This window comes from Gadus morhua, chromosome 16 (genome assembly GCF_902167405.1).
Source record: "Gadus morhua chromosome 16, gadMor3.0, whole genome shotgun sequence".
NCBI lineage: Eukaryota > Metazoa > Chordata > Actinopteri > Gadiformes > Gadidae > Gadus > Gadus morhua.
The window spans coordinates 19,905,168-19,932,162 of record NC_044063.1 but is presented as its reverse complement, the minus strand read 5'-3'; the positions used below and the strand labels follow the sequence as shown (position 1 = coordinate 19,932,162).

The 26,995-nt window shown below is 45.0% G+C and overlaps 1 protein-coding gene across 1 annotated transcript; it reads right to left on the bottom strand.

Moving 5' to 3' along the window:
* mipepa (mitochondrial intermediate peptidase a) lies at positions 1 to 26,669 on the bottom strand. Its single transcript, XM_030381346.1, has 19 exons — positions 26,060 to 26,669; positions 25,075 to 25,248; positions 24,786 to 24,874; positions 24,567 to 24,653; positions 24,362 to 24,425; positions 23,884 to 24,066; positions 23,231 to 23,387; positions 22,947 to 22,995; positions 22,408 to 22,468; positions 21,841 to 21,893; positions 18,363 to 18,516; positions 18,170 to 18,247; positions 17,619 to 17,826; positions 16,774 to 16,883; positions 16,334 to 16,408; positions 15,804 to 15,920; positions 11,520 to 11,641; positions 10,573 to 10,646; positions 1 to 439 (listed from the first exon to the last, which is right to left on the bottom strand). The coding sequence occupies exons 1-19, from the start codon at positions 26,216 to 26,218 to the stop codon at positions 339 to 341; spliced, it is 2,115 nt and encodes a 704-aa protein (XP_030237206.1). The 5' UTR covers positions 26,219 to 26,669; the 3' UTR covers positions 1 to 338.
* Positions 26,670 to 26,995: the final 326 nt, after the last annotated feature.

Sequence of the window (26,995 nt, the reverse complement as noted above, 5' to 3'; positions counted from 1 at the left end):
TTTGATTTATATGACATTTTCAGTTCTTTTATTAGCAGTTACCATCTTTACCACATCTTAGATACCAATTCTCGACAGTCAATTCTAAAGGAAACATACAAAACAAATTTGTAAAAATAATTTTCAACTGCACACATGTCTGACACTGGCTTTAAATACAATTATTGATATACTTTCTGAAGTTGTAAATGCATTAATTAGATTGAATCCACAGTTGAACTCTGAACAGTTGAAATTTGAGAGCAGTCAGACAACTGCAAGTGTGTCCAACCCATGTTCTACAGTCTCTGATCCAGCCTTGCCAGCAAAGATGGCCTTACATGTCTTTTATAACGGGCTCAGCTCTCAGAGTCCATGATGAAGGTCTCAAAGTTTGGATTTAGATCAGACACCAGTGCATCCACCAATTCTTCCATGGTGGGCCGTCTCTGCAGCATTCCTGTTGTGCAAAAGGAGATTAAAGAGTGAAACAATGCCTTTTCTTTGTCCTACACGCACGCACAGGCCAACACAGTTTTGAGAGGAAAAAAACCCATAACAGATTAGAATGTAAACAGTGGAGCGTATATACTGCAGGTATACAATGTACGTATAACCAGCAGTACAGCAAAAACACACATGAATCAAGGGGGGGGTGTGTGTGTGTGTGGTGTGTGTGAGATGTGTGTGATGTGTGTGTGTGTGTGTGTGTGTGTGTGTGTGTGTGTGTGTGTGTGTGTGTTGTGTGTGTGTGTGTGTGTGTGTGTGTGTGTGTGTGTGTGTGTGGTGTGTGTGTGTGTGTGTGTGTGTGTGTGTGTGGTAGGAAGGGAGCATTGTACAAGCCAAGTTTCTTTGATCTTGGTACGATAGGATACCGTTTTAACTCTACTTGTGTGTGCGTGTGCGTGCGTGTGTGTGTGAAAATCTGTCTTTCTAACGTGGAGAGAGTTATTTTGCAATACATTTTACAATCCTGCTGCACTACTTTGAACTGAAGTCAGTTAATTTCCACTTGTGGAGCTGCCAATGCATCTCAGGACACACACACACACACACACACACACACACGAGCCCATCATAGAGCGAGAGAGAGCAAGAAGAGACTCTCATGGAACAGGCTGAGCAGGTGGAAGATGAGCCCTGGTTGGGCCCACAGTGCACAGCTACCTCCTGTGATACAGGAGCCCCCCGGGGATCACCGTCTCCCCTTACCCACTGGGCGCACCCTGCCCCTGGGCTACAACACGATACCGACACACTGGGGGTCCGCGGTGCCACGGTGGACGCACAGGCCCAGCCGATCCCCGGGCAACCAGACGATCACATCAAAGTGGAGCTCTCCAGCCAGCCACCTTAGTCCTAATCAAAAGGCCACGCGATGGCGCCGCTGTCACCACCGTGGACATGGGGCCGAGATGTGGAGCTGAAACGGTTGAGGTCAGCAACCCAGGGGTCGGTGAAGAAATGCCTACTGACCATCGCTGTTTTCTGGAAGATTTGACTGTAGAAATATGGTATAAAAGTGGCTATTGGTCATGAACTGTGAAGCCTGCATTGATTGCCATCCCCGCTTCACAGGCACAGAACTAAGTTTATTTAAATGTAATAGAATATATAGAGCACTGCAGTTGAATACACTGCTTCTTGCAGAGGGGTAATCATTTAGGTAAAAAGCATAAGGCATGTTTCCTAGTGATGTGTCCATCGCCCACGTGACCAGAGCAAATAGTTAAAGATTGCCGGGTTCTTTTTAAGTATCTTGTTCCCTTTGATGTCATAGGGTCAGAAATGAGTCTCTTGGCAAACTGCCAAGCCACTGCCGCCCAAATAGCCAACCGACAGACAGAGAAAAATAAAAACCCTAAGCTTATCTCGATGAGACTTCGGATGTGCAGCCCGAGCCGGGCTTGGCTCCTGGCCTCTGCTACGTCAACCAACCACTTTCTCCAAATGACGCCCACTTCCTGCTGCTGTCCCACAAGAGAGCATCCGAGACCTTGACCTGCCACTGGCTAGTGTGTGCTCCACAAGGCACCAGTATCAGGACAGGAGAGGTGCAAGAAGAAGGAGAAGAAACAGGAAGGGGGAAGAAGTGGAGAGGCTCCTCAATGGAGTCGAGTTCCCTGGGAGAGGAAGGGAACAGATAACCTGGAATTCATAACAAGTCTCTGGGAGATATCTGATGAGAGACGCATCTCTCTCTCTCTCTCTCTCTCTCTCTCTGGGAGCCAAAGCCAGTAAGCATTTGTTTGTCGTGTCACAAGTTTGCCTAGGAAATAAATAACCGCCTCTTCTTGGCAGATTTACAGAGGGAGTTGCTGTTTATAACTTTTCTAACTCTGTACACCACACGCATCCGGACAGCGCTTTTGTACATATCTAATGCATGCATTCCACGCAGAGGGATGAACTGTACTGTTCTGTAAGTGGTGTACATGTGTGGAAAACCTGAATGTTTACTACGTGGACCGCAGTTTCTATTTCACACTGAAACATTTGTGGCTACAAGACAAGCAGCAACTACACCAGGACCACATGGGTTGCGCTGCTACAAGCCTCTCAGGGCCTGGTAGCATCAGAGAAATGTTACATAGCTACGATCCTTTCAATGCCTGCTAGCATCCGAGAGAACGTTACATAACTGTGAGTCTCTGATGCCTGCTAGCATCAGAACGTTGCATAGCTACGGGTCTCTTCTGCCTGCTTGCATCAGAACATTACATAGTTACAAGCCTCTTAAGGCCTGCTAGCATCAGAGAACACTCTTACATTGCTGTACTTTTCTCCTGCCAGCATCAGAGAGAACGCTACATTACTGTACCTCTCTTGGGGCCTGGCAGCATCAGAGAGACCTCTACATTACTGTAGGTCACTACTGGCAGCATCAGAGAGATCACAGCCGCGGCAAATATTGCAGGAGACCTACTGGAGCCCGCATGGATCCGAGATTCACCAAGAAAAAAGTGAAGTTTGGTGGCGGAAAAATCATGGTCTGGGGTTACATCCAGTATGGGGGTGTGCGAGAGATTTGCAGGGTTGAAGGCAATATCAATAGCCTAAAATATCAAGAAGTATTAGCTACCTCTTGCATTCCCAAACATAAAAGGGGTCAAATTTTGCAGAATGGAATGAAAGAGGAAGCATGGAAGACGAAACCAAAGAATCTTGATGAACTCTGGGATGTAAGACTGCTTCCTTTGCTATTCCTGATGACTTCATCAATAAATTGTATGAATCATTGTCGAACCGCATGGATGCAGTCCTTCAAGCTCATCGAAGTCATACAAGATATTAAATATGGATGTTATGCAACATATTTTTGTATTTGAAGAAAATTATTTGTTACGCTTTCACAATACTCTGTAGGAGCAAAACTATTGTCTGGCCAAAATTGGACCTGTGTTCATTAAATGATCAACCTTTCTTCAGTGAAGCAATTTATTTTAGTATATTAAACATAATTTGGGAGGGTTTTAGCTTTCATATGAGCGATTTCTAAAACCAACGGATTAATTAAAAGACAGGCTATACGCTGTTGTTTCTACAAAATCGATAAGTGTGGGACTCTCCTCCTAGCATCAGAGAGAACGCTACATTACTGTAGGTCTCTCCTCGCAGCATCAGAGAGAACGCTACATTACTGTAGGTCTCTCCTCGCAGCATCAAAGAGAACGCTACATTACTGTAGGTCTCTCCTCGCAGCATCAAAAAGAACGCTACATACTGTAGGTCTCCCCTCGCAGCATCAGGAAGAACGCTACATTACTGTAGGTCTCTCCTCGCAGTATCAGAGAGAGCTCTACATTGCTGTGGGTCTCTCTTGGCCTGGAAGCATCAGAGAGAACTCTACATTTCTGTGGGTCTTGGCTGCAATCAGAGAAAAAAGTTAAGCCGTCCGACGAGGAATGGCTCGTCTTTGAGTGCTCTGTTGCAAGAGCCCTGGGATAGAAGCTAAGCCTTCATGAGTCATCGGTTGGGTTTAGACACTGGAACAGCATCAGGGCCCAAGCCCCATTACATGTTATTACCCATACTGCCATCTCCAGCCAAGAAGCCTGGGAGAAAATAATGGGTATCAAACAGAGCATTAATTGCAAACACACTTTTAGGTGATGGAATTTATAATTGCATGCCATTTTTGCAAACATTTCCCGTAGCACGTAAAGCTTCCTTTTCTTGGTTGTTTCATTGTAGCCACGCTGCATGATTTATAGTGTAGTATTAGTACTGGAAGTGGAAGTAGTATTACTGGTAGTGGTAGTAGTAGTGATGGTGGTAGTATTAGAATTATTTGACATACACTGGTCCTGGAACCCTTCTGCACAAATAAGCTTCCATAGCTGGGCTATCCGGCACACCATGGACAAATGTAAAACAATGGAACCAAAACCAACCATTCATTACATCCAACAACCGATCCAACATGAAAACATTGATTTTGATTCTGATGCCTCATATCTGGGACACCAAAACAAATACTAATAGATGATACATTGGAAGCATTGGTCTTCATCCGATGCTAGCGCTCACATTTCAGTCAGAAGGCTGCTACGATCAACTCTTTTGCTTCAACCCCATTGTAATCCTGAATCATAAACTGCATGAAATTAAATGAATAATAAGGGAGAACGTGTGGAACTACTTGTTTATTTACAATAAAGGGGTGGTTGAGCGATGGGTATCAGCTAAATGAGGGCTCAAAGCTCTGAGCCTTTGAAACTAGATGTACGTTAGGTAACATCTTATTAGATGTCTACCAAACATACTTCTTGGAAGAGCAATGCGTCTAAAAACCTTAATTTAAACAAATCTCTTGGCAGCTCCTTTGTAAGCATTCGAAGGGGCATCAGTAAAATGCCATTCGTCTTTTCTTGTCTTTTTGACAACAAATTTAGCTTAAATAAAATATATTGCTCTGCTTCATAAAGTTGTAAAACCAGTTCCATGGTGAGGTTTTTAAACAGTTTTTCCTATCTTAAAGCGCTGTCATTGCTGATCCCCAGCCAAAAGTTGGGCTGTACAGGAAGCTCTCCCGTTACCCGAGTGCTAAAGCCTGAAATACAATAAGGGCATGGCCAAATTACTTGATGAGCCTACCGCACGCAATTGAAAATCAATTGGTTTTATTGGCTGGAATCGTGTTTGAATTAATTGTGGGAATAAAGGCAATGAATTTACGTCCTTGAACCATTTGAATCATAGGTCGACATGGCAGATGCCGACAAAGCGACGCAAAGCGATGCAAAGTTTAAACAGCCCATGCAATGTTACAGGTTACGCTCCGACTCCATATCATACACTTTAAAACACATTTCTGAGTACAGCAACAGCCCTGGAGCTTATGCTCTTAACCATTTCAAACATGTCAAGGTGTAAAAAGCAATTACCTCCGCGGAACCTGGAGGCAAACCATCAGTTCCCTGCCTCTATAATTACGCCTTTTGAAGTCAAGGAAGCCTGCCTTTTTTTTTTCTTCTTCTTCTCCCTCTCCCTTTTCTACCGCAGGAGATCCTCACAGGGCAGGAGGCAGGAGGCAGAACGCGGACGATGACAGGCATTCCACTGAGCGGCTCCGGCGTTTCAGCCAGCCACGACGGCACAAGGAGGTGTTTCAAGAACGCAATTCACCATGTCATCCTTTCATAGAAAGAGATGGAACATTTGCATCTCAAAGCTTTTGGAAAATTGTCTGTTTGGAAAATGCAGTTTTGATGGAATGCCAGCTTGCTTTGGTCTGATAATCGACAGGACCTGGTTAGAACTTTGTTCTTAAAAGTCAATGTGGACACATGCACAAGCTTCTCAATGCGTGATGAGACAGTGTGCCAATATCTGTGTAAGAATAATGTGTAGACTGGTTAGTAGCATTTCAGATTGGACCAGAGATTATAAAAAGATACTGCACAAGTGGTCGATGAAAAGTTGAACTTGTGTGAAGCAGATAGGCAAAGTGTGGTTCCCTGATTAAGAGGTTCAATGGTGTCTCTTAGTTTGTCTTGTACTCTGGACCAACGTTGACCTACTGCTAGGTTTCTCTCAACACATGAATCATCCTTTCAGGTATGCGTGCATGAACACTTGCGGTTCTGGCTGTATTTATGGCTAGTAAAACACAGTGAGGTGGATGTGCCTTTAAATTTGCGAGTTGAAAGGATGAGGGATCAAATAAGACAATTATATGTAGCAGAGTTTTCCATCACCTCTGAAATCCAGAAGCCAAAATCCTTTACCGACAGGAAACATAGGTAAATGTAGGTAGTTCTGACATTCTCTGATAACTAAAGAACTACTGAAAGGATGGGTGGACCAAGTGCACAATTTATTTCTACTTCTTTCCATTTACTTGACCGTTATGGTGGCAGACAGTAATGGCAGGGTGTATTATTTTCACTGACAAAATGTTTAACCCCGGGGTTATGCTTGCTAATATATAAAGACCAAATTTGGACAATGATAAATGTTCTCTAAATTTCCTCAGATAAGAAAAACGTTTTGAGATCCCATCTCCCTTTTTAATGTAGTAAAGTAATGTTTTAAAACATTTAAAACTGAAACAGTCAAAGTAAAGCATATTCGAATCCTCAAGCTTGACATGCATAATATTGATTCTCAAAATGAAGAGGTCTAAACACTCTTGTGTGCAGGGACGAAATCGCAAAAAAGAAGAAGAAAAGAAAGCCCAGTATAGAGGCAATTGACCGCAGCCATTATAGTTTCAAACTAAATAGTATCGTGCATCACCTAATATTGCTGCCATCAGCTATCACTAGACTAGCGACTGTTAACCTACTTTGCTAGCTGGCTACGTATTACTTGCTAACATAACTTCACTGATACCTACATGAATGTAAATGTAAAATGACCAGTGTTTTTTTAATTGGCCAGATGCACTCAGGCAATATTTGCAGAGCCCAGCACCTGCAGGATAAAGGACACCTGATCCTTCATGTTCACCTCTCTCTGAACTTTAGTACAGCAAGTACTATTGTTGCCATTAGGAAGTCTAGACGAGTCAAATTCTAATGCTGCGTCAATTTGGTGAATAGAAATGCCAGATACAAATGCCAGATAGCATTTTTGTATGTGCAATTTATAGGACTTGATCCTTTTTGCTTATTTATTACTAGTTAATTTCAGGTAAAATATTCTTGAGCATCTTTAATTTATGTATGTAGGTTGTTTATGTATGTATATAAGTTAATTAAAATAATTAAAAAGGAAATGTTCTGAAACTTTTCTGTTTGTTGTCCATGCATCACACATTGTTTAATTGCAACGTAATATAGTAGAGCTGAAAGTGGGTGAAAAAACTGCTAACAAAGTAAAGGTAAATCATTTAATATGCGTCTTCAGTGATGTTTAGTAAAGTAACGTCAATTAACAGGGCAACGCTCCGCTCGCAATGGGAACCGGGGGCGCAAAACTCAATCTCGTCTAGGGCTACCAAAGGGCTAGAACGGCCCTGGGGGAGAGAGGCGGTTTCAGACAAAGGTAGCGAGCTTCGTCTAGCTTTGTCATGTAACGTATCGTCATCATCGCGGTTGCCAGTTTGGGATCAGTCAAAAAAGCGCCTGCGCTGAATCAAACATCATGCTCCTTGCTTGTTGCCCTCTCAGCCTCCCTGCCTTACGCAGAACCAAATCCATCCCACCAGAGAGATTTGGCTATGAGGGAGACAATGATACATGGGTGAAACTGCTTTATACCTGACCATAGGCATCTGTCAAAACAAATAACACATCTAAACTGATCCATAACCAAAGCAGTACAATTAGCGCAACCACCTCCAAAGCACAGATTAGGCCTCAGACACACACACACACACACACACACACACACACACACACACACACACACACACACACACACACACACACACACACACACACACACACACACACACACACACACACACACACACCACACACACACACACACAGGTCCCGAGCCCTCTTGCAGCAGCAGCCGGAGGAGAGGGGCTATGGGAACAGGCCGGCCAAGTAAAGAGCGCTAATAAGATGGGGGGGGGGGGGGGGGCTGTGGCTGCATGGGCACCCGAAGACAGAGGTCCACTCAGTGTATCCGCTGTTGATCGCCTTACACTCTCCTTCTCTTTGCTGCCTTTCTCCCTGGCTCACATTCTCTCTCACTAGCTCACTTTGTTTTGCTCTCCCCTCCCCCTCCCCCCCACCCCCCCCCCCCCCCCCCCCCCCCCCCCCCCCCCCCCCCACCCCCTTAATTCTGCAGGCTTTTTGGATTTATTACCAGGGTTACATTCGCCCCACAGTCTTGCCTGGGAAACACCGGGTGGTGGGCGGAGGGCCAGTAGGCGGGTTCCTGGTCAGCTTGGTAAGGTGTGGGTCGCCAACGTGTCCTTCGACAACCTCGGGCCGGAGGAGCCATCAGAGCAACGTTAAGACCGCTTGATCCACCAGGCTTTGGCGGAGGGGATGTTATGCAACGTCTTGGAAACGCATTTCATAATATTCCAAAGGCTCCTTGTGGTCATTTGGCCTTGGCGGGGACAAGGGTATAAAACTCAATGCCGCATTAACTTCAAGCCCTTTTCCTCATTTCCTCCCAGATATATGAGACAGCTGCTGGTCACTGCTCGACCGACAGGCGAACAATGGTGAAACTCTAAATGCTTCAACACATGTACTCCTGCTTCTTTACGACCGTGGCTCATGCGTTCATGATGATTTGCTTAAATGTGATGTGCAGATGGTGCAATCATACTTCTGAGGTGGCTGGGTGAGAGCCTGCTGCTGAACGGCCCCGGGGGAGGAATTTCTCCAGACAATAAAGCCAAATCCCCGCTATCCTCGAAGAGGAGGCTCCACTCCTGCCTTTAGATCACTAAACGCAACCGGCCAATGCCGGACTAATTGGGTTCTTCTCAAGCAGGCTTGGTCTTTTGTCTTACCTGTGATGAAAAAATTGGGCTTCACTAGCTCATTGAAGGTAAAGGCTTGGAGGTTCCACGTTCCGTGTCGACCCAACGCAAGGGGCTTTATGGACCCATTACCTTTACAAGGGCCTGACGTGCGCCTCCCAATTCTAACCTTGCGTCAAGGCGACACAGCAGCAAGGGCTGTGTTTGGTCCGCTCACTAAAACTCGACGCAGAACCAAAACAGGTTCACGACTGCGTCGACGCGTCTGCGTGCTCCTTGCGTGGCGTGGAGGTGGAGCCATGACTGAGCCTTAAGACAACGACTCGGTCAACATGCGAGACGCACGGAGTTCAAAGCAAAGGGAGCCTTGCGAATGACGTGGGTCTGTCGGGCCATGGCGGATTGCGCTCTCCTGGCGGCTGTCATCCGAGAGGCCGGGCTAAGCCCGTGCTCGGAGTCGTCACGAGGACTATTCGGAGGGGGAGGAGGAAAGGGAGAAGGTGACCCCCAGGGAGAGATTTACAGTACACTACCGGCTGTTACCCGATGCTACTCTTCTCCATCCCTTTCTTCTCCTGCGCCCCTCACGCCCTCGCTCGCTGCGGCCTGCGCTGCGGTTTGTCACGGCGTGCCCGGACATGACTCCCTCACAGAGTAAGAGGCAGCAGGGGGGATGAGAGGAGAAGGTACTGGAGGAGTGGAGTATAGGATAAGAGGAGTCGCTGGAGGAGGAAATATAGGATAAGAGGAGGTGCTGGAGGAGGAAATATAGGATAAGAGGAGTCGCTGGAGGAGGGAGTATAGGATAAGAGGAGGTGCTTGAGGAGGGAGTAAAGGATAAGAGGAGGAAGCGCTGGGAGGATGAAGGGATGAGGGGAATCTGGGGCCATGAGGAGGTGACTATTCTTTGCTTTCGGGCTGGCAGACCTTGATAAATCCGTAACACAGCTTCTAGGAAACGGCGTCCCCGGGGTATTAAAGTTTAAAGGTCACATAGCATCGCATTTTGAACTCAAGCCATTGCAGGGGAGGGGGAATGATTTCAGAAAAAAAGTGTTGCAGAAAATAAACTACAAAAAAATGGCTGATGCAGGAGCAGCCTACTGCAGCGTGCTGCTCTGGGGCTGTGGTTATGGCAAACCCCCGCAGACAGAGCCTAAGAAGCCTGGTGAGGCGTGCTATAAAGAGGTAAACATGTCCCATTGTGAGGCCCGCAGGACAGAGCGGGCTCAACCACAACAGCAGCAGCTGTGAATACCTGGAAGCATTACGATCTGACTAATGGACTGACTGCCGCCCCAGTCTCTCACAACAAACCATGTGCTTCCCCTCAAGCGCCCTTCAATGACAAACAGAAGCTAAGCCTCCAAAAATTCTCGGGGTGGGGGGGGGGGGGGAAGGATTACTAAAATTGTTAGTTTCGTATTCAGCCCCAATAATACTTTCAATATCTTAACCCTGAAATCAGCACGCTAAGACAGTTGACTGCCATAATCTGCCAGCCACAGGCAAATTACTCTTGATGTTGCATGACGCAGGAACACTGTGGCATGCCATTAGACAATAGCATCTGAGGACAACTCATTGACTGGGGTGAGTCCTTATTATGGGATAGATAACCAGAAGGGCCCCCTAAGTGTCGGTGTGGGGAGTAGAGTACAGTACAGCCGAGTGAGGCGGGAGGCGGGGAAACGTACCTTCCACCATGAGCATGGGCTCCTTGGCTCCCCCATGAGCCAACATCTCCCTCCGGTAACGCTCACCCATGTCCCTGAAAGAATGGAGAGAGAGAGAGAGATGGAGAGATAGAGCAGGGGGGAGAGAGAGAAAAGTTGGAAGACCTGATTAAGTTCCATCCACTTTGTAATCTTCCCCCCATCGGTATATTACTCACTTTAACATCCCCCCCCACCCCCCCGCCCTCAGCAACCACCACCAGAACCTCTCACACAGTCGTCAGCGCACACTGGTGACAGAACACAGATCGCGAAACTCAACAGCCAGGGGTACTAAAATAACAATGGGTGGGGAAGGAGGGAGCCAGCCGCTCGCTATAGGGGCTTTGTGAATAAACAAACCCTTTGTGCTGCAGCGTGATAAGGGTGGGCCAGGGCTCTGTGGATGCTGGTGTCTGTCTGCAGATTACAGCAGACACCTGCCAAGCCGGTGTCAGTTTCATATAAATGTTATGTTCAATGTCAGCCGGCCATGGCTCTTAGCGGTTGCACTGGGGCGGAAGGCTGCCTGTCAGGGAGCATTGGTCTGATCCTATTGAACATATAGTGTAGTGTACGCTTGCAGCCGGGACTAGGAGTATACACTTGCAGCCTAAACTCTGCACCCTTTCTGCATGACACCTTGTATCGTATACCTAGGAGGAATATATTCACATCGGGTCGAAAGGAGAAGACCTAAGAGCAAACATCTTAACTCACATTGACATGCAATAGTTACAAAGGAAAACCACATGCCATGCCATGTATGGTAACAAGGTGTTCGATGAAGACTCCTGCAAGATGTTATGAATGTAATATTGAACATGAACAACTTCAATTTGTACAGATTTAATGTTAGAACAATCAGTTCATCTTCGTTCCGTCCCATTTCCTTCTGTAGGAAGAGAAACTGGGTGAAAGCATCATACCTGTTTAAGGGATCCTTTAGGAAACACTGTTTCCAAACCATGGACGCCACGGCCCGGGACATGAGGTAGGAATAATACTTGGCTCCGTAGCCAATCAGATGGCTGAACCGCAGCTGCCATGCCTACAGGAATAAACCAACAAGCCAAAACACTGATATTTAGAAACACACTAAAAAGCACTAAACTATCCAGCAAGTAACCATTGGTTATTTCTTGTTTGTAAGCGGGTGGGGTTTTAGGATAGGACACCCCATTAAGCTGAATTATGGCTCTCATGAACTGCAAACAACAAAAGGGGGATCGGGCAATTATCCTTTGATACTGCCTGTTACTTTTGTCCAAATAAGACCTGGAATGGTTGGTTGAGGCTGTGTGTCGTTTGTGGCGTGTTAAAGGGGTGCCAGCACAGCCATGAAAGGCTTAAGTGTTCCTCTAGTAAGACGGGCTGGCAGAAGGGTGGAGGACGGCTGGTTGGTTTTCGTAGCGAACAAGAAATTGTTAACCTTCAGCGAAAGCAAAAAGTGAGGATGAGTCAAGAGACTCCGTTATAAGTAAGATTAATATTATATTCAACAGACCAATAGGAACCTGAAATATTTACAATTCGACCGAGCGAGAATCCCTTGTGTTTTAGTGTTGAGATTCAATATGAAGCATTTTGGCTTTAGTGAAATACCAAAAGGGATAAAGTACGTTGGAATGTATTTATCACGACATGCCTCCACACCACCTTCAGTTGCTTCCCATTGTCATAGTAAACACAGCCTTCCTTCCCCGAGTCTCCATTACAAAAAAAGCTTTGAAAATGTGCTTCTAAAAAAGGACAAAGATATGGAAACCCCGACGTGGCTGAAATTCCCCTTCCCCTTTTGGCTGCCTGAGGGGTTCCTCTCCATAACCGAGAGGATGAGCTCTTTAAAGACGTCGGGAAACGGGGAAGCCAGGGAAATTCGGCTGGCAAACCCTCAAACGGTCTGGCCCTTAAAGGCACGGCACTCCACTTCATCTACAAGCTTCTATGCTTTCGATTCAAATTATACACAAACAGGACTCTTGGTTTGGTACAGTGACACATCTTAGATGAACGCAGTAACATTCAGAGTACTAACACAAACACCTTCGGGAGATGCATAAACCTGGGTGTGTTTATTGGAAAGAAAATCAATTATTCTAAACATTAACGGGCGGCATGTGGCTCAGAAGCTGGAGCGGGTTGGCTGGTAACTGGAAGGTTACTAGTTCAATCCCCGGCTCCTCCTAGCCTAGAGGGTTGAGGCGTCCCTGAGCAAGACACCGTACCCTATCTGCTCTCGATGAGCTGGCTGTTGGCTTGCACGGTGGACGCAGCCGTCGGTGTGTGAATGTGTGCATGAAACGGTGAATGTTAGGCAATATTGTATGCGCTTTGAGTGGCCACTGGTAAGAAAAGCACTATATAGCTGCAGTCCGTTTACGCACGTTAACGAGGTCCAATGTGTACCAAAAGATTCCCTGTGAAAAGTCTCCACCTTTACGGCTGGGGTTTACTGCTCCAGGTATAAGACGGGTTTGAGAACATTGTTACAGTTGAAGCACTCCCCCCCCCCCCCCCAGAAACGACACCCTGAGATCACCAGAGGCAGTGTTTCCCACAGAAATTTTGGAGACTATGGGGGGGGGGGGTATGGAGCGATTGTTGACGGGGGGGGGGTGTGGGTGGTATGGAGCGATTGGCGATTGTTGACGGGGGGGGGGGGGGGGGGGGGGGGGGGGGTGGTATGGAGCGATTGTTGACGGGGGGGGGGGGGTATGTGGTGATTTTTTTTCCCAATGAGAGCGACACGAACTTCGTATGAGCAAAAAAAAAAAAAAAATTATAATAATAATAATTCATGTGCACGCAGAGACTATGGCGGCCGAAATTAGACTATGGCGGGGCGCCATAGTCTCGTCAATGTGTGGGAAACACAGAGGTAATGGCTCTCTGAAGGCATTTCCCAAGATATGACGCCCCAAAGCACATTGGTGAAGGGTTTCCAGCGGGCTTAACCCTGAGAGTGGCTGGGGGAGGGAGATCACCGCAGTTGGGTCTGCGCTGCATAATAGGCTTAACATTCAAGTGGTCTGCTCGACGAGGCCCATCTGGGCCCTAAATGACTTTAATAAGGGGAAACGAGACTGACGAGCGGAGCTGCTAGTTCCACAGACACCGACAGTCCAGGGTGACAGAGTTCACTCGCTGAGACAAACCTGCCACTAAAACACTACCCTCAGGTCACCGCTGACACACACACACACACACACACACACAGACACACACACACACAGACACACACACACACACACACACACACACACACACACACACACACACACACACCATTTTTTGTTATCAGGGTATATCCTATCAATTTAAACATTAGGTCATTTTAAGTAAACTTTCTACCAAATGACATACATTGTTGTTGTTTTTTTATAGATATCACTAATGAACAGTAAGAGTCTAGGCAAGATATGTCAAGGATGTCCACAAGTAGACTTCAGATAACGAGCTTCCAACCCAGTACCTTCCGGCTGAGAGTCGAAAGGTACTTTCTAGTGGAAACACCTTAACCACTAGACTGTCCTGCCCCTTGTATACACAACAGATAAACAAAGGTGACCATTGACAAATGGTACGGTGGGCTATGAGTCTATACAAGCCCTGCAGAAAACAATTGTAAAACACAAATGGATCTTTTGGTTTTAAAAAAAATCTGTGCACCTCCCATGAAATGATTAAAGTCAACTATTTTAAAGTGATCCTGAGCGGGTCACATGCCAGCTAAGTATGCTTTTGATCCTTGAGTACAAAAGGCAGACAAAGTCAGCGCAGGGCTTTCACTCTGCTCCACTTGATCAGCAGATAAAAGACATTTTTGTTCTCTCCAAAACTGGGCTGGTGGGCCTTTGTTCGCGGCACTAAGGCGCGACACCGGGTTTTCACCGTGGAGCGGGGGGGACCTTTACGTCCTGGGCTGGGGCTACGGCGTATCTTACTTCAAGGAAAGAAAAACAATGAGCCAATGCCAAAATATTTCAATTCTACAAAAGTACAATTAAAAATTACACCGAATAGTAGTTTCCAGCAGGAATGTCCCGCTCACAGCCCTTTGATTCTCCAAATATCGTCTCCCGATACAAGGAGGTCCATGTGGTGCATGTTACCAGCACCTGATTGTCAGTCTGTATGCACACAGGCAGCAGACAGCCATGGTCTATAAACAATCCCCGTCTCCGCGACCACAGTGTATACACGCCCTGGCTCTCTCTGACCTATTAGCCAATCGCGGGTAAGCCTTTCGAAGTATTCTTGAGCACCAACAAGGTGAGGATGAGTCAAGAGACAAAGTGAGAACCCGGCAATACGATGATTTTGTGTAAACACATCTCTTCTGACTCGCTCCGCTCCCATGGCATGTGCGTTTGAGAAGGGTCGTCCGGCATAGTTAAGGAATGTTTACAGAAGGCACTCCGTTAGGAAAGTGATCCGAGTGCGAGGCTTGGCGCGCTCGGACCCCTCTGCAGTGCGAGGCTATGCGTCTGTGAAAACATTCACGTTCGGTCTGAGCGTTTGATGGGAGCGGCCGCTACACACAGGAAAGTGTATACCATAAACCCTGTTCCCCAGAGGAGCAGCCACAGCTGAAAGACAGGGTACTACAGGAAGGAGTGGGAAGTTGTCTGTAAAAAGGGGAGGGGGGGAAAAAGGCCATTGCTGGCCCAGCATATTACATATTCCTGATGAAACCAGCATAAATAGAGCTCATGATGAACGCTTTAGGGAGGAGCTTCCTGGCTTAAATACGACCACGCTCAAAACTTGGTGTTGCTTCCTGGCTTTAAAGATGAGGAAGGGGAAAGATGAGGATATATGTCCCCCAGGGACTGCTCAAACAATGCCTCCCTACTATCTGTCATTGCAGCAGGGCGTATAAAAGCATTTATCCCTTAAATAGTGCTTTGCCTTGGTATAAACAGTAGTCAAATATGGCAAATTACATCAAACAAGCTGAAGAGAGACCTTTTTTTTTTTTATACGGGTGCAATAATATATAGTATAGTTTAATCGTAGCCTACAATATACATAGTAGCATAGTTGTCCATATCATTTTTTTGTTTCATAGAGGTCTAAGGCAAACTCTAGCTTGATAGTGATCTACTACATACAATACTGTCTAGTCATTTACCGAGCAAAGATGTATTCATTCATTAAATAATTGGAAGAGCAAGGGAAGGGCCTGAGGTACTTTGAGGAGCACATACCGTGCTGGGTGTGTAGGGCAGCCCATAGAACTGGTGCTGCTTGTCCTTCAGGAGCTCTGTGGTGGAGCGGTTTTGGGGTTCGCCGTGGTAGACCTGGTCCAATGCTGCGTAAAATACCTGCAAAAGGGAAGACGTAAACAACAACATATTTCATCATTAGGAATCAGTTTCATAACTGGGTTTGGTTAAACAGCAACGGCAGCCATTCAGGAGATGGTCGCTAACACTGTACGAAGACTGTCAATAGTTTAGCTAAATGTACAAGCAATAAGTCTGACTAGGTGCATGCTTGCTACTTCCATTTTTCTTTATGGATGGCAACAGTAAATACATCATGGGCAAAGACTATAATGTTATAATATACATAAAACCCTAAAAAGTCGTAAATACACTTAAAATTAATGCACAGAACCTAATATAACCAACTGAAAAAGATACAACTAAATTGCAGCCCCACACACATATACACACACACGCACTAAACAGAAACACTTCACTTTGGAAAATGAGTAATAAAGGAGTGACTGTACCTGCAGCTGTATGTCTGCAGCGCCACACACCTTTTTGGACTCACACAGGCGGGCCACCATACTTTGAGGCAGGGACTAAGAATGTAAGGAGACCACAGTGAACAGTGAGATAACGTACACACATGCAACACACACTAACAACCTTGCATAGTTGACTTTGCTGTAAATGTGTTTATACATATTGTATAATGTATATATGCATGTGTATATGTGTTTGTAGTACTATATGGTCGATATATGTTTTGATAGATGTGTAAGTGTAGTTAAGTTGCTTTGGATAAATCGCTGCTAAATAACCTTAACGTAAACAACAAATCAGATCTTTCAATACCGAAAATATGACTTGAATCTTAGTGTGAATTTAACAAATAAAAACGGTGTCGTCTTTTACAAAGTAAACTGCAGTTCTGAAATATTAGAGCAGATCCGAAGTGGCCTACCTGTCCAGTTTGATAATGGCGAGCAAACTGGCTAACTACTCTATAGTCGTTGGCAAAGTACTCCATGAGGATGGAGGGGACCTCAGCAAAGTCTGTGGCACATCTGGTTCCTGGAAGAGAAGGGCAGGGTTCCTGTGATATTAGAGAGCAGGGACACACAAATACTCGCACGACAATTCACTATACACAGAGAGCTCAGGGCAAATTAGTCATTGATCGGGGTGGTTTTGAATAACGCTGGGCAAGTCAGAAAAATGTAATCTGAAAAAGGAAGAGTCTCAGGTTTTTATATCATATCACCATTTTGCAGGATTCTGGATAGTGCCATTAGCCAGTGCTTAAGCTCCTAAGCACCCTGGATATAATGGCTTGGGTGTGGCCGTGAACTTTGAGAAGCGATAAAGTCTTAAATGACAGCTGGAGTAGCCAGGGGGGGACAAACAGACATTGTTAAGACCCGAGGTATAAATTGCATTAACTTTAAATTGTCAAGCTGTATAAAAACAAGCGGATATTTAACCCGCAGCAAACAATATTCCACAGCGTCATTCCAAAATGTAACCCAAGAACCTATTCCGAAAAACGACAAACCCGGATCAACTTGCAGAAAATAAAGACTGCAATTACCCCCCTGAAGCAACCGGCAGAGAGGCGGTGTGTTGTGATACACATGTAATATCTGTATCTCACGCGTATGTGGCAGGTGATGCGCGCGTGCATTGTGTCTGGATTACAAACAAACCCCCTAATAGGAGTGAACACACACACACCCACACAAACTTGGCAGGAGTTTGCTGAATCCGGAGGATGACAAGGAACCTGCAGGGACAGGAAGCCAGACCTACCGGTGACATGCTGGTAACGTGTGCGGCCCAGCATGGAGTGCATGGCGTGGCCCATCTCGTGGAAGAGGTTCTCCATCATGCCCGGCGTGAGCAGTGTGGGGGCGCTCTTGGTGGGATGGGGCAGGCTCAGCATCAGCACCACTACCGGCAGCTGGTAATCGCCCGTCGCCTGGCAACGGCGCCCGCCCCGGATGGTGAAGTGGCAGTCCTGTGGCGGGTGGTTGGAATGGATAGTTGGGAGCGCGAGCTCTGGTATTCTTCATGGTTTTTCCTGTTTTCTTGCAGTAAATCATTTTGGTTTCCATTGACTTGGTCAGTGGTTAGTTGACATTATTGTAATTAGTTAGCAAACATTATTATCTTAACCTTTCTTGAAAGCTAATGTAAAACAGATGGACTGATCTGCCACAAAAACTAAACTGAATTTAGTTTCCTTCTTCTAGTTAGACCAGGAAAGGTGTGGGGCGCAGGTGGCAGCCAAGTTCTGCTCAGTGCTACGTGTGAGCTCAGCTAAGCAGAGTCATATTCTTCAGGGGTCATAAAGTGTTTACCTGGTGAGGTTTATCTGTGCGGTGAAAGAAATCACAGTAAATGTATCCCAGCAGTCCCTCCGTCTCATGAACCACAGCCTAGGAAACACGGACAGACAGAACCAAAGCCACTCTGCATCAGCGCAAAACTGATTCATCTCCAGTTTGCTTTGAAACACAGAAAAGGGTCCAAGAAATAGCAAGTGTGTGTTACCAGTTTGCGGACGTCTTCGCTCCACACCTCCCCTGCACTGGGCTGATCGGACATGAGGGACACGCCGAAGAGCTGAGAGAACAGGTTGTTCAGGCCCTCCATGCAGGCCCCTAGGGAGAAGTAGGGACTGTACAGGCTGGGCTCGATGTTGAACCTGCAACCACAGATAGGTAGCACAGTAAGAGGAGCAGTAGGGCTGTATACAGCGGTTGTTATTTTTAACATTTGAATGAGCATCTTTAAAGGTCCCATGACATGAAAATCTCACTTTGTGAGGTTTTCTATCATAAATATGAGTTCCCCTAGCCTGCCTATGGTCCCCCAGTGGCTAAAACTTGCGTTTGGTGTAAAACGAGCACTAGCTGTTCTGCTCGCCTTTGAAAAAACGGAGGCTCAAGCGCGCTGATTTGGAATGTCTGTGCTCATGACGTCATGAGGAATCCCAGCTCCTCCCCTTACTCTGCCTGGCCCGCCCAGAGACGTTGGCCCGCCAATGAGACTCGACCGTGCGAGCGCCACATGTGTGTGTGTGAATACACACACTGTAATGCAAGTGTTTCTTGTCGGTTCTTTGACGTGTCTTGTATTTCCACAACGAGGCATCGCCCGGCAGCGGGCAGCCGGCAGCTGGCAGCGCGCGGTTCAGTCGACTTCAGGTTGATGTGAAAGTGGAAGAACCAGAGACGTTGCAGAACCCGACAAAGTCGTTTGTGATTCATAATATCGTCTGGAGGCGCACACAATATGTTATAGATATCTATGTATTATATGATATTATTTAGATATAGAGCTCCAGGACTGTAACGCAAGTGTTGTACACTTCCTTGTTATTTGGATAACCGTTCTGCTGTTGGTGTGATGGCGCATAACACGTCGGACTCTCGTCTCTGGTATTTCTACAACGAGACTCGTATTGGGGGTTATCTCAGCCAAGGTTGAGAATGAATTGGGGGGAAAGAACTTTGGCTTTGACTCCCTCAAGTCAAGAACATGAACCACGACAAGGAGGAGAAAGGGATCTTTGCCGGGCAGCGCTTAGGCACCTCCGCCTCCGGCGGTGGTCCCTCAGCGGGGCTCAAGCGGGAGACATTCGCCGCCAACAATCCCTTTCTCCTCCATGTCGTGGTTCATGTTCTTGAGGGAGTCAAAGCCAAAGTTCCTTCCCCCCAATTCATTCTCAACTTTGGCTGAGATAACCCCCAATACGAGTCTCGTTGTAGAAATACCAGAGACGAGAGTCCGACGTGTTATGCGCCATCACACCAACAGCAGAACGGTTATCCAAATAACAAGGAAGTGTACAACACTTGCGTTACAGTGTGTGTATTCACATTGATGTGGACGTTGAAGAACCAGGAACGTCGAAGAACCCAACGCGGTCGTTTGAGATTCATAATATCGGCTCACACAGCTTTTGGCCGTGATAATATATATTAGGCTATATGATATAGATATCTGTGTAGGCCATATGATAATATTTAGATATAGAGCTCCAGGACTCCCGTGTGTTCTAGAATATTTACAGAACACGGCTAAAGGCTGTGTGCGCCTCGCCATTGCGATACATCCACTGTAAACAGAGCGCATGGTACCGCACGTGGCTGCAAGCTGCTCAGGGCCACACCCCCACCCTCCTCCTTGACACGCCCACCGAAACAGCGCATTTGCGGGAAGCTCAATGCGCAACTGGCTCGGAGTGGCTGTAACTCTGCACCACGGCTGAATTTCAGGAACGTCTTTGAATACTGTGTTAGTTGCCCACTAATACCTATATTAAAGAATACATAAAATAGCATGTCATGGGACCTTTAAGGTGATCCTTAAAGATGAAAAATCCTGTGCAAATTTATAACTACAAAATTATATTAAATTAAATATCTACTTTAAATCCACTTTAAGTACAGAAGCCAGTTAGGGGGGGAAAGGCCTTGGGGTACTTTTCTTGTGAAGAAAGGGGGTTCATAAGTATGGACCAGATTTGTCAAAGAACTAAAACTTGATACGGTTGCTGTCTGTCTTTAAATCAAACATAATTGGAACACTCTAGCTGTGTATGGCCTGGGGGACAGTTCATACATCATCTAATCTTGGCGGTAATTAGAGTGCAATGGGGAAGCTCCTTGTGTCTATGCAGGTGATTAATTGTGACGTGTGACTAAGTGACGCGGCCACCCTATTGGAGAACGCAGGACACTGTGGTTCTTGGCATGTTAAGCCGCAGGCTACATTATTCCTCCAGTATTGCGCTCATTGAGTAATTTTTATATATATATATATATATATATATATATATATATAATAGAGCCAAGTGATGGATTTTGTTGACAGACCTAAATATTAGGCTATACTGCTTTGAGGCAGACTCAACCAAGGAGGCAAACACAAGAGTCAGTTGGTTTTAACGTCTGTGAATAGCAGAGTTCACAAGGCTCAAGCAACAGCCACTTCTGGCAACAAGCCCTACTTTAATTCAGTCACACTTTCTACACCCAGTTCCCCCGGTGAAAGAACAGATGCTGAAATGCACCACACCAAAGGACAAAGGAGAGATTAAAATCAATTTGGGTGTAGGAGCAAATATTTTTTAATTTTAAATCAGAAGGTTGAGACAGAATTCAAGACAGCAGCCAAGCTGAGAACAGGCCAAAGGGCTAATGTTAAAAGCAGAAACACACACACACACACACACACACACACCTGAAAGAAGCTTTAGTTCAGAGGAAGAATGTGAAATGTCTGTGATAATACTTCCCTAAGTCATGGCTTTTATTGGCCCTTGCTGGGCGCTGGTAAGGAAGTTAGCAGTTCATTAATAACCGGCTAAATGTAAAAAGGCGAGGGGAGGGAAAAACATACAGAGATGGGGGGACTCTCCATGGAATTCGCCGTTTCTCTTGTTCCATCGTATTTTACGGCGGCTTGGGCCTGATTGATCACCTAAGGTTATAACTTTTACTTTAAAAAGGTCCCTGCAATGCTCCTGGTTCTTGGATCAGATAACCTCATAAATAACCTAAATGAACTGCAAGATACACAAGAAGGTAAAATAACAATACACACATTCCCAGCGTATGTAGGATGTGCCGATCAACACATTTTAATAAAATGTTTCGATCCAATATACAAATAACATCTATATATAGCTTTTAAGAAAATATTGACTTCCACAAACAAAAAAGATAATGGAAATGTACAACCACGACCCTGACCCAAGTCAAGGGTGGAGGTGAAACTGAAGCTTGACGTTAACCCAAAGCAGCGTTGTGGACGCATGCGACTCCAGAGTCCCATGCTTCTCCAGTAACACCTTTTGTATCATCTGTCACACGAGAAAGAGCGTGGACCCACTAGTGTGCGATCCCTCATTGTGCTGCGGACCCACAACCAGCTTAAACCATAGACATTGCAAATTGAGTTGGCTCCATAAATCACAACCTGAGTAAAAAATGCAAGGGAATGTGATGCCCGAACTGCTCACCTCTCAGCCCGCAAAACGGCACTGAAGTAGGGATGGTCCCAGGCCATTAGCTCCTGTGGGATGGCAGAGATAAGCCTGAGCCTGGAGCATTTCCATATGGATTCAATACATTCAATAACAGAGGAATGACACTTGGTTTCATTTGCTGAGGTGTAGTAGGACCGATCACAATGGCTGGAAATGTATGTAGTTATAAGCAGATGTAGTTGTTTTTTTCTGTGACCGTAGGCATGTGGCCGGAATATAGCCTAGTGGACTACAGTGGTACTGAACAAAAAAAAGGAACCAATGAATGCATTCACAAAGGCAATAGGGAATGATGCCAAATAAAATAATGGCCTATAACAATATAAAGCTCTACACGGACCTCTTTGCAGCTAGTGATCAGCAGAATAATTACAGATATAGTGCAGACATACATTATTGACCAAACTTATGAGCCAGTATATAGAGTGATATCGGATGCTTAATCCATCACATGGTCTCTATTCTCGGTTATTGGGGCCGCAGACATATGGCCTGACGGTCAGGCAGGTTGAGGGCTGGCCGAGATGAGAGTATACTCACTGAGTTACGAGGGTTGAGCTTTTTCTTCATGTCCGTCATCATTTTAAAGTCTTTCGCCGTCCTACATGATGAAAGAACCCAAATACAAAGACATGGTTTATTGAAAAGATATCGTCAAAAACTTTTAAACCTTTAACCTTATCTGGCAGCCTCAACAAAAAAGGAGCATTACCATTTAAATAAGTCGTGGACTAATTAACTAACAATTTGATTATGGGTGTATATGCCTCATAATAGTAACTGATATGTAAGCGCACACACACACACACACACACACACACACACACACACACACACACACACACACACACACACACACACACACACACACACACACACACACACACACACACACACACACACACACACACACACACACAAATATTTAGCAGTATAAAAACGTATTGTTGCTCAATGCAATGTGAGAGAAAGGCAAGTCCTTCTACACCCTCATCTTTCAAATTCATTGATTTCCTATGAATGCTCTACTCTCTGCGAAATGAGTCTTAGTTGTGATTCAAATATGGAAAAACAATTACTTGTCTTTAAGCTTGTCCGTAAGAAGCTCAAGGAAGTCCATCACAGCTTCTGCATCAAATTACAAAAGCATAAACTCTGCAGGGTTATCTCCAAGCAACTCAGTCAGTTTAGTACACATTGGATTCACACAGACCACTCAACAAAGTAGTCACAATGAAATTAAACACATGGATACAGAATAGTCTGGCAGGTAAGAGGGATCATTATATAATATGTGACTCATACTTCCCTGTATCTAGTTCATATAGTTATACTTGAAAGGGAAAAGAAAGCAGGAACCCACTTGGGCTTTTGGCCATGGTTCCCTTCAGGGCCCTGTGAGCGTACGACTCGTAGCCCACCAGCTTGGCCAGTTTGTTCCTGCATTTCAGCAGCTCCTCCAGGCAATCCAGCATCTGGCCGTTAGGATAGAGGAAGATCCTGTAGGCGATCTCCCGTAGCTGACATCAGAGGGCGAACAGAACAATTAAATCAACATCCTGCAACAGTGCCTTGCAGTGTGTCCCTTCCTGACGCCGTCAATACATCAGTGATCTATTCATCAGTACACTGAGATGTCTCCATCATGCCTAGCCATTTAGTAAACCGAGAAAAAACTAAATAGTAACTGAAAACAGTAAGTGAACAACAAGCAATGTGTTGATTAGCTATTATATTAGTTTTGCTTCACTTTACATTTAAAATAGTTACATTTAATATTAAGACAATTTAAATTGCATGGGACTATGTCAACAAATTCTAAGTGGATGCCAGCACCAGGACTCGTTTTGTGATCAGGATAGGAAAAGCTTGTGCTCCCATTGTTTAAACCTGCTTCTAAAGAGGTAGGCCTATAACCATCTGGTTCATTCTGATTTACTTTTGGGACAAAGGCGCCCCCTGCTGACCAATATGAAGAACTGTCTTATTGCCTCAGATGCCAACATACATACATACCAAGTCATCAGGGGAGTCTGCGTGTAACCCTCCAATCTGGATGAAACTGCCCTCTTTTGCAAAGTGCAGATGTAGATGTTCTGGAATTGCAGACTTGGCAATCCGATTGGGCAAGTGAGAGCCCATTAAGAACTCATTATTCAGATCCAGGAGCTTCACATGCAGGGCCACAGCCTCCTTCCTCTGCAGAGCACAAACAGGACAAGTTCAATTTTACTGGAGGTCATTATATATAGATATATACGTTTTTAAATTCATTACTGCAATTAACAGAGGAATCTGAGATCTTATTTTTATTTATTCTGGCAGTATCGCAAATTGGTCAGGCAACGGCAGGCTAAGCACATACATAGTCAAAGCTTTGAATTGAAATCAGCACTAAAATAGACACCAGATGCAACATGTGTGAAGTATAGTTCAAGGGGACAGCCAAAACAAGCATGGCTGAAGAGACAATATAGATTATGGACCCTCTTACCAGTTTCTCCTCCAGATGAATTCCACTGATCTCAAAATCAAACATGAACAGCTCTGCCACTCGCCTAGGAACAATACAGATGCTTGATTATTTACTATTGTGGTTTTTACATCTGTTTAATTTTTTTTAAGTGCACGGAATGCATGAATATTATTCAGCACAGAGGGCATCCTCCATAAGACTGTATATCCGCGATTCTGAATACCTTGTGTCATGGTCCAGCTGGTTCAGAATATCAGGGCTGTTCAGCAGATCTTTTAGGCTGGTGCTTAATTCCACATTTGTATTTAACCTGCAAAAAAAAAGCAGCACATTCAGAGCAGGTCCCTGATAAAGATTTTGCGCTAGATGTCTGTGTACCCTTACTTAATGGTTTATTCTGGTTGAAAATAACAATCTTGTATTGATATTACAGTAGCCTTACTTTTCTACAACAGTGCCAATCTCTATGCATGTCTTCTCTGCAGCCTCACGGAACAGAGGATCCGGGTGGGCTACCTTAACAAAGTCAGCCTGGTAACACAGAGAAGCACATTTCAAGTCAAGTCAAGTCAAGTCAAGTCAATTGTATTGGAATTTGGACATTGGACAAGTCTAAAACAATATGGTGTAATATCCATCCAAAGCAACAACAACACAGTGTCTGCTCCAGGATGTGAGGTTAAAGACATGTTCGGGCAATAAGTGCAGGTGCCATTGTAGCGTGAACTTACAAGGTCAGCCACTTTGCATAGACCATCGGAGAGCTGGTCAAAGTACTCCACGGTCGCTGCTCCTGGGGGGCTGTGGCATGTCTTGTCCACCAGTAGCTGGGTGTCCTTCAGCGCCCTCTTCGTAGCTACTTCAAAGCCTGCGGGAGAGCTCAACTCTGGCACTCCAAACAAACCCTGACATAAAGCCAAAACAAAAGGTGTCATTTACACTGGGGTCCTGTCCCCGCCACTATTGTAAATTGGACGATCTTGTCTCTATCCCAAAACTCGATAAGAATTTTCTGAAAGACAGCTTAATGTTGTCAACAGTACTCCTTCAGTTGTTTCTATTGGTCATATTGTTGGTCAGTGATAATGGATATTTTCATCGCTGGTCTAGCTGACATGCACTGGTGCCTTCCACAGTAGACGGATGTGATGCATATGGATGACTGTTACTTGTGCAGTGTGCGTGGTTGTTTTCATGCTGATATGTATGTATTGTTGACTCTGTAGTGGCCTAGACTATGCTTTTTGAAGTCCCATTATTCCAACTACTCTGACATAATTTTAGGCCATCACATTGCCTAAAATTGCATATTTTGAAGAACATTTAAATATATATAGATAAATATATCTTAGCCCTTATGTCCCAACCACATTTGAACAGAAAGTTAGACCCTTGGTCTAAACACAACACAGCGTTAAATCACTGGTGAATATGATGTCAGTAACATACATTGATAACAATTTTACATAAGTGTACAATGCAATAATAAAGATTAACTAACAAGTGTCTAACAGCTTAACTCTATTTATAATTTGATCTTGGTGTTTATGTTAAGGCTGGTCCTGTTAACTTGGGTGTTCATTTATACATTAACTGATTGTTACCTAACTGGTTAACTACCCTTTATATATCCCCCATGAAATGGTTATTAGGGGGTTAATTCATGTTTACCCATATCGCACCTGTTTTGTGTGTAACAGTGCTGATACTACATACCACGTTGTCCTGGAACACGTCCAGTCTTCTCTGAGGTTTGCTGTTGAACGCAGCCCCGACAGGGGACCACGTTGTGACCTTCCTCTGAGCCAAGGTCCATACTTGTGCTCGGTGCTTTATGAAACAGTTCAGGCGTTTACACGCCAGCATCTTGAACATGTTGGTTGGGGTTCTTCCTTCAAGTCTGACTTGGGTCTAACGTTGGCTGGTTACGGATACTGCCGCGGACTGGTAGAAATCATGCTAGGCTTGTTCTTCAAATACAAGGACTAGAGAGTAAAAAACAAACAAAACCAGCCTATATTATACACAGCAGCTACCAAGTACCGTTGTCAACGACCACTGCCGTGGCCTTTTGAATGAATCGGTGCTATAAAGCACAGCAGTCATAGTAGTGGACTAGAGTCCACATCTTTCTTGTTGTCACAAACTGACTATTTAAATCGGCATTTTCCTATGTTTTCAAATACAAGTCGTCCACATATAAGCTAAACGTTGAAAATAATAAAAAAAAATATTATTAGATAAATACTCTGCACCTAAAATCCATTAGTAAAGGGCTCCCAAAATTGAGCTAAATCATATTTGGAAAAAGTCTATCGAAAGTGCGGATAGTGGGTAAACACGTCGCAGCTACGTCATTGGGAGGCGACCTGGCCTGCTGCAACCTTTCTCATTGTAACTTTATTTTGATATGGCATTAAATGTACGATGTGTGTATAAGGAAACACAAAAAGACGCAACAAATTATAAATACAACCGACACTTATATTGCGACAATTCTAAACATTCAATCTTGGTCATGCATAAATGTAATCATTGTTTACAGAGATGTATTGTAAGTTATTATATTAAGTGCTTACGCAGTAAACGTTACATCCCTCGATTGTCCTAATGGATGTGATGATGGCAAATCCACGGTGCAACCGTATACAT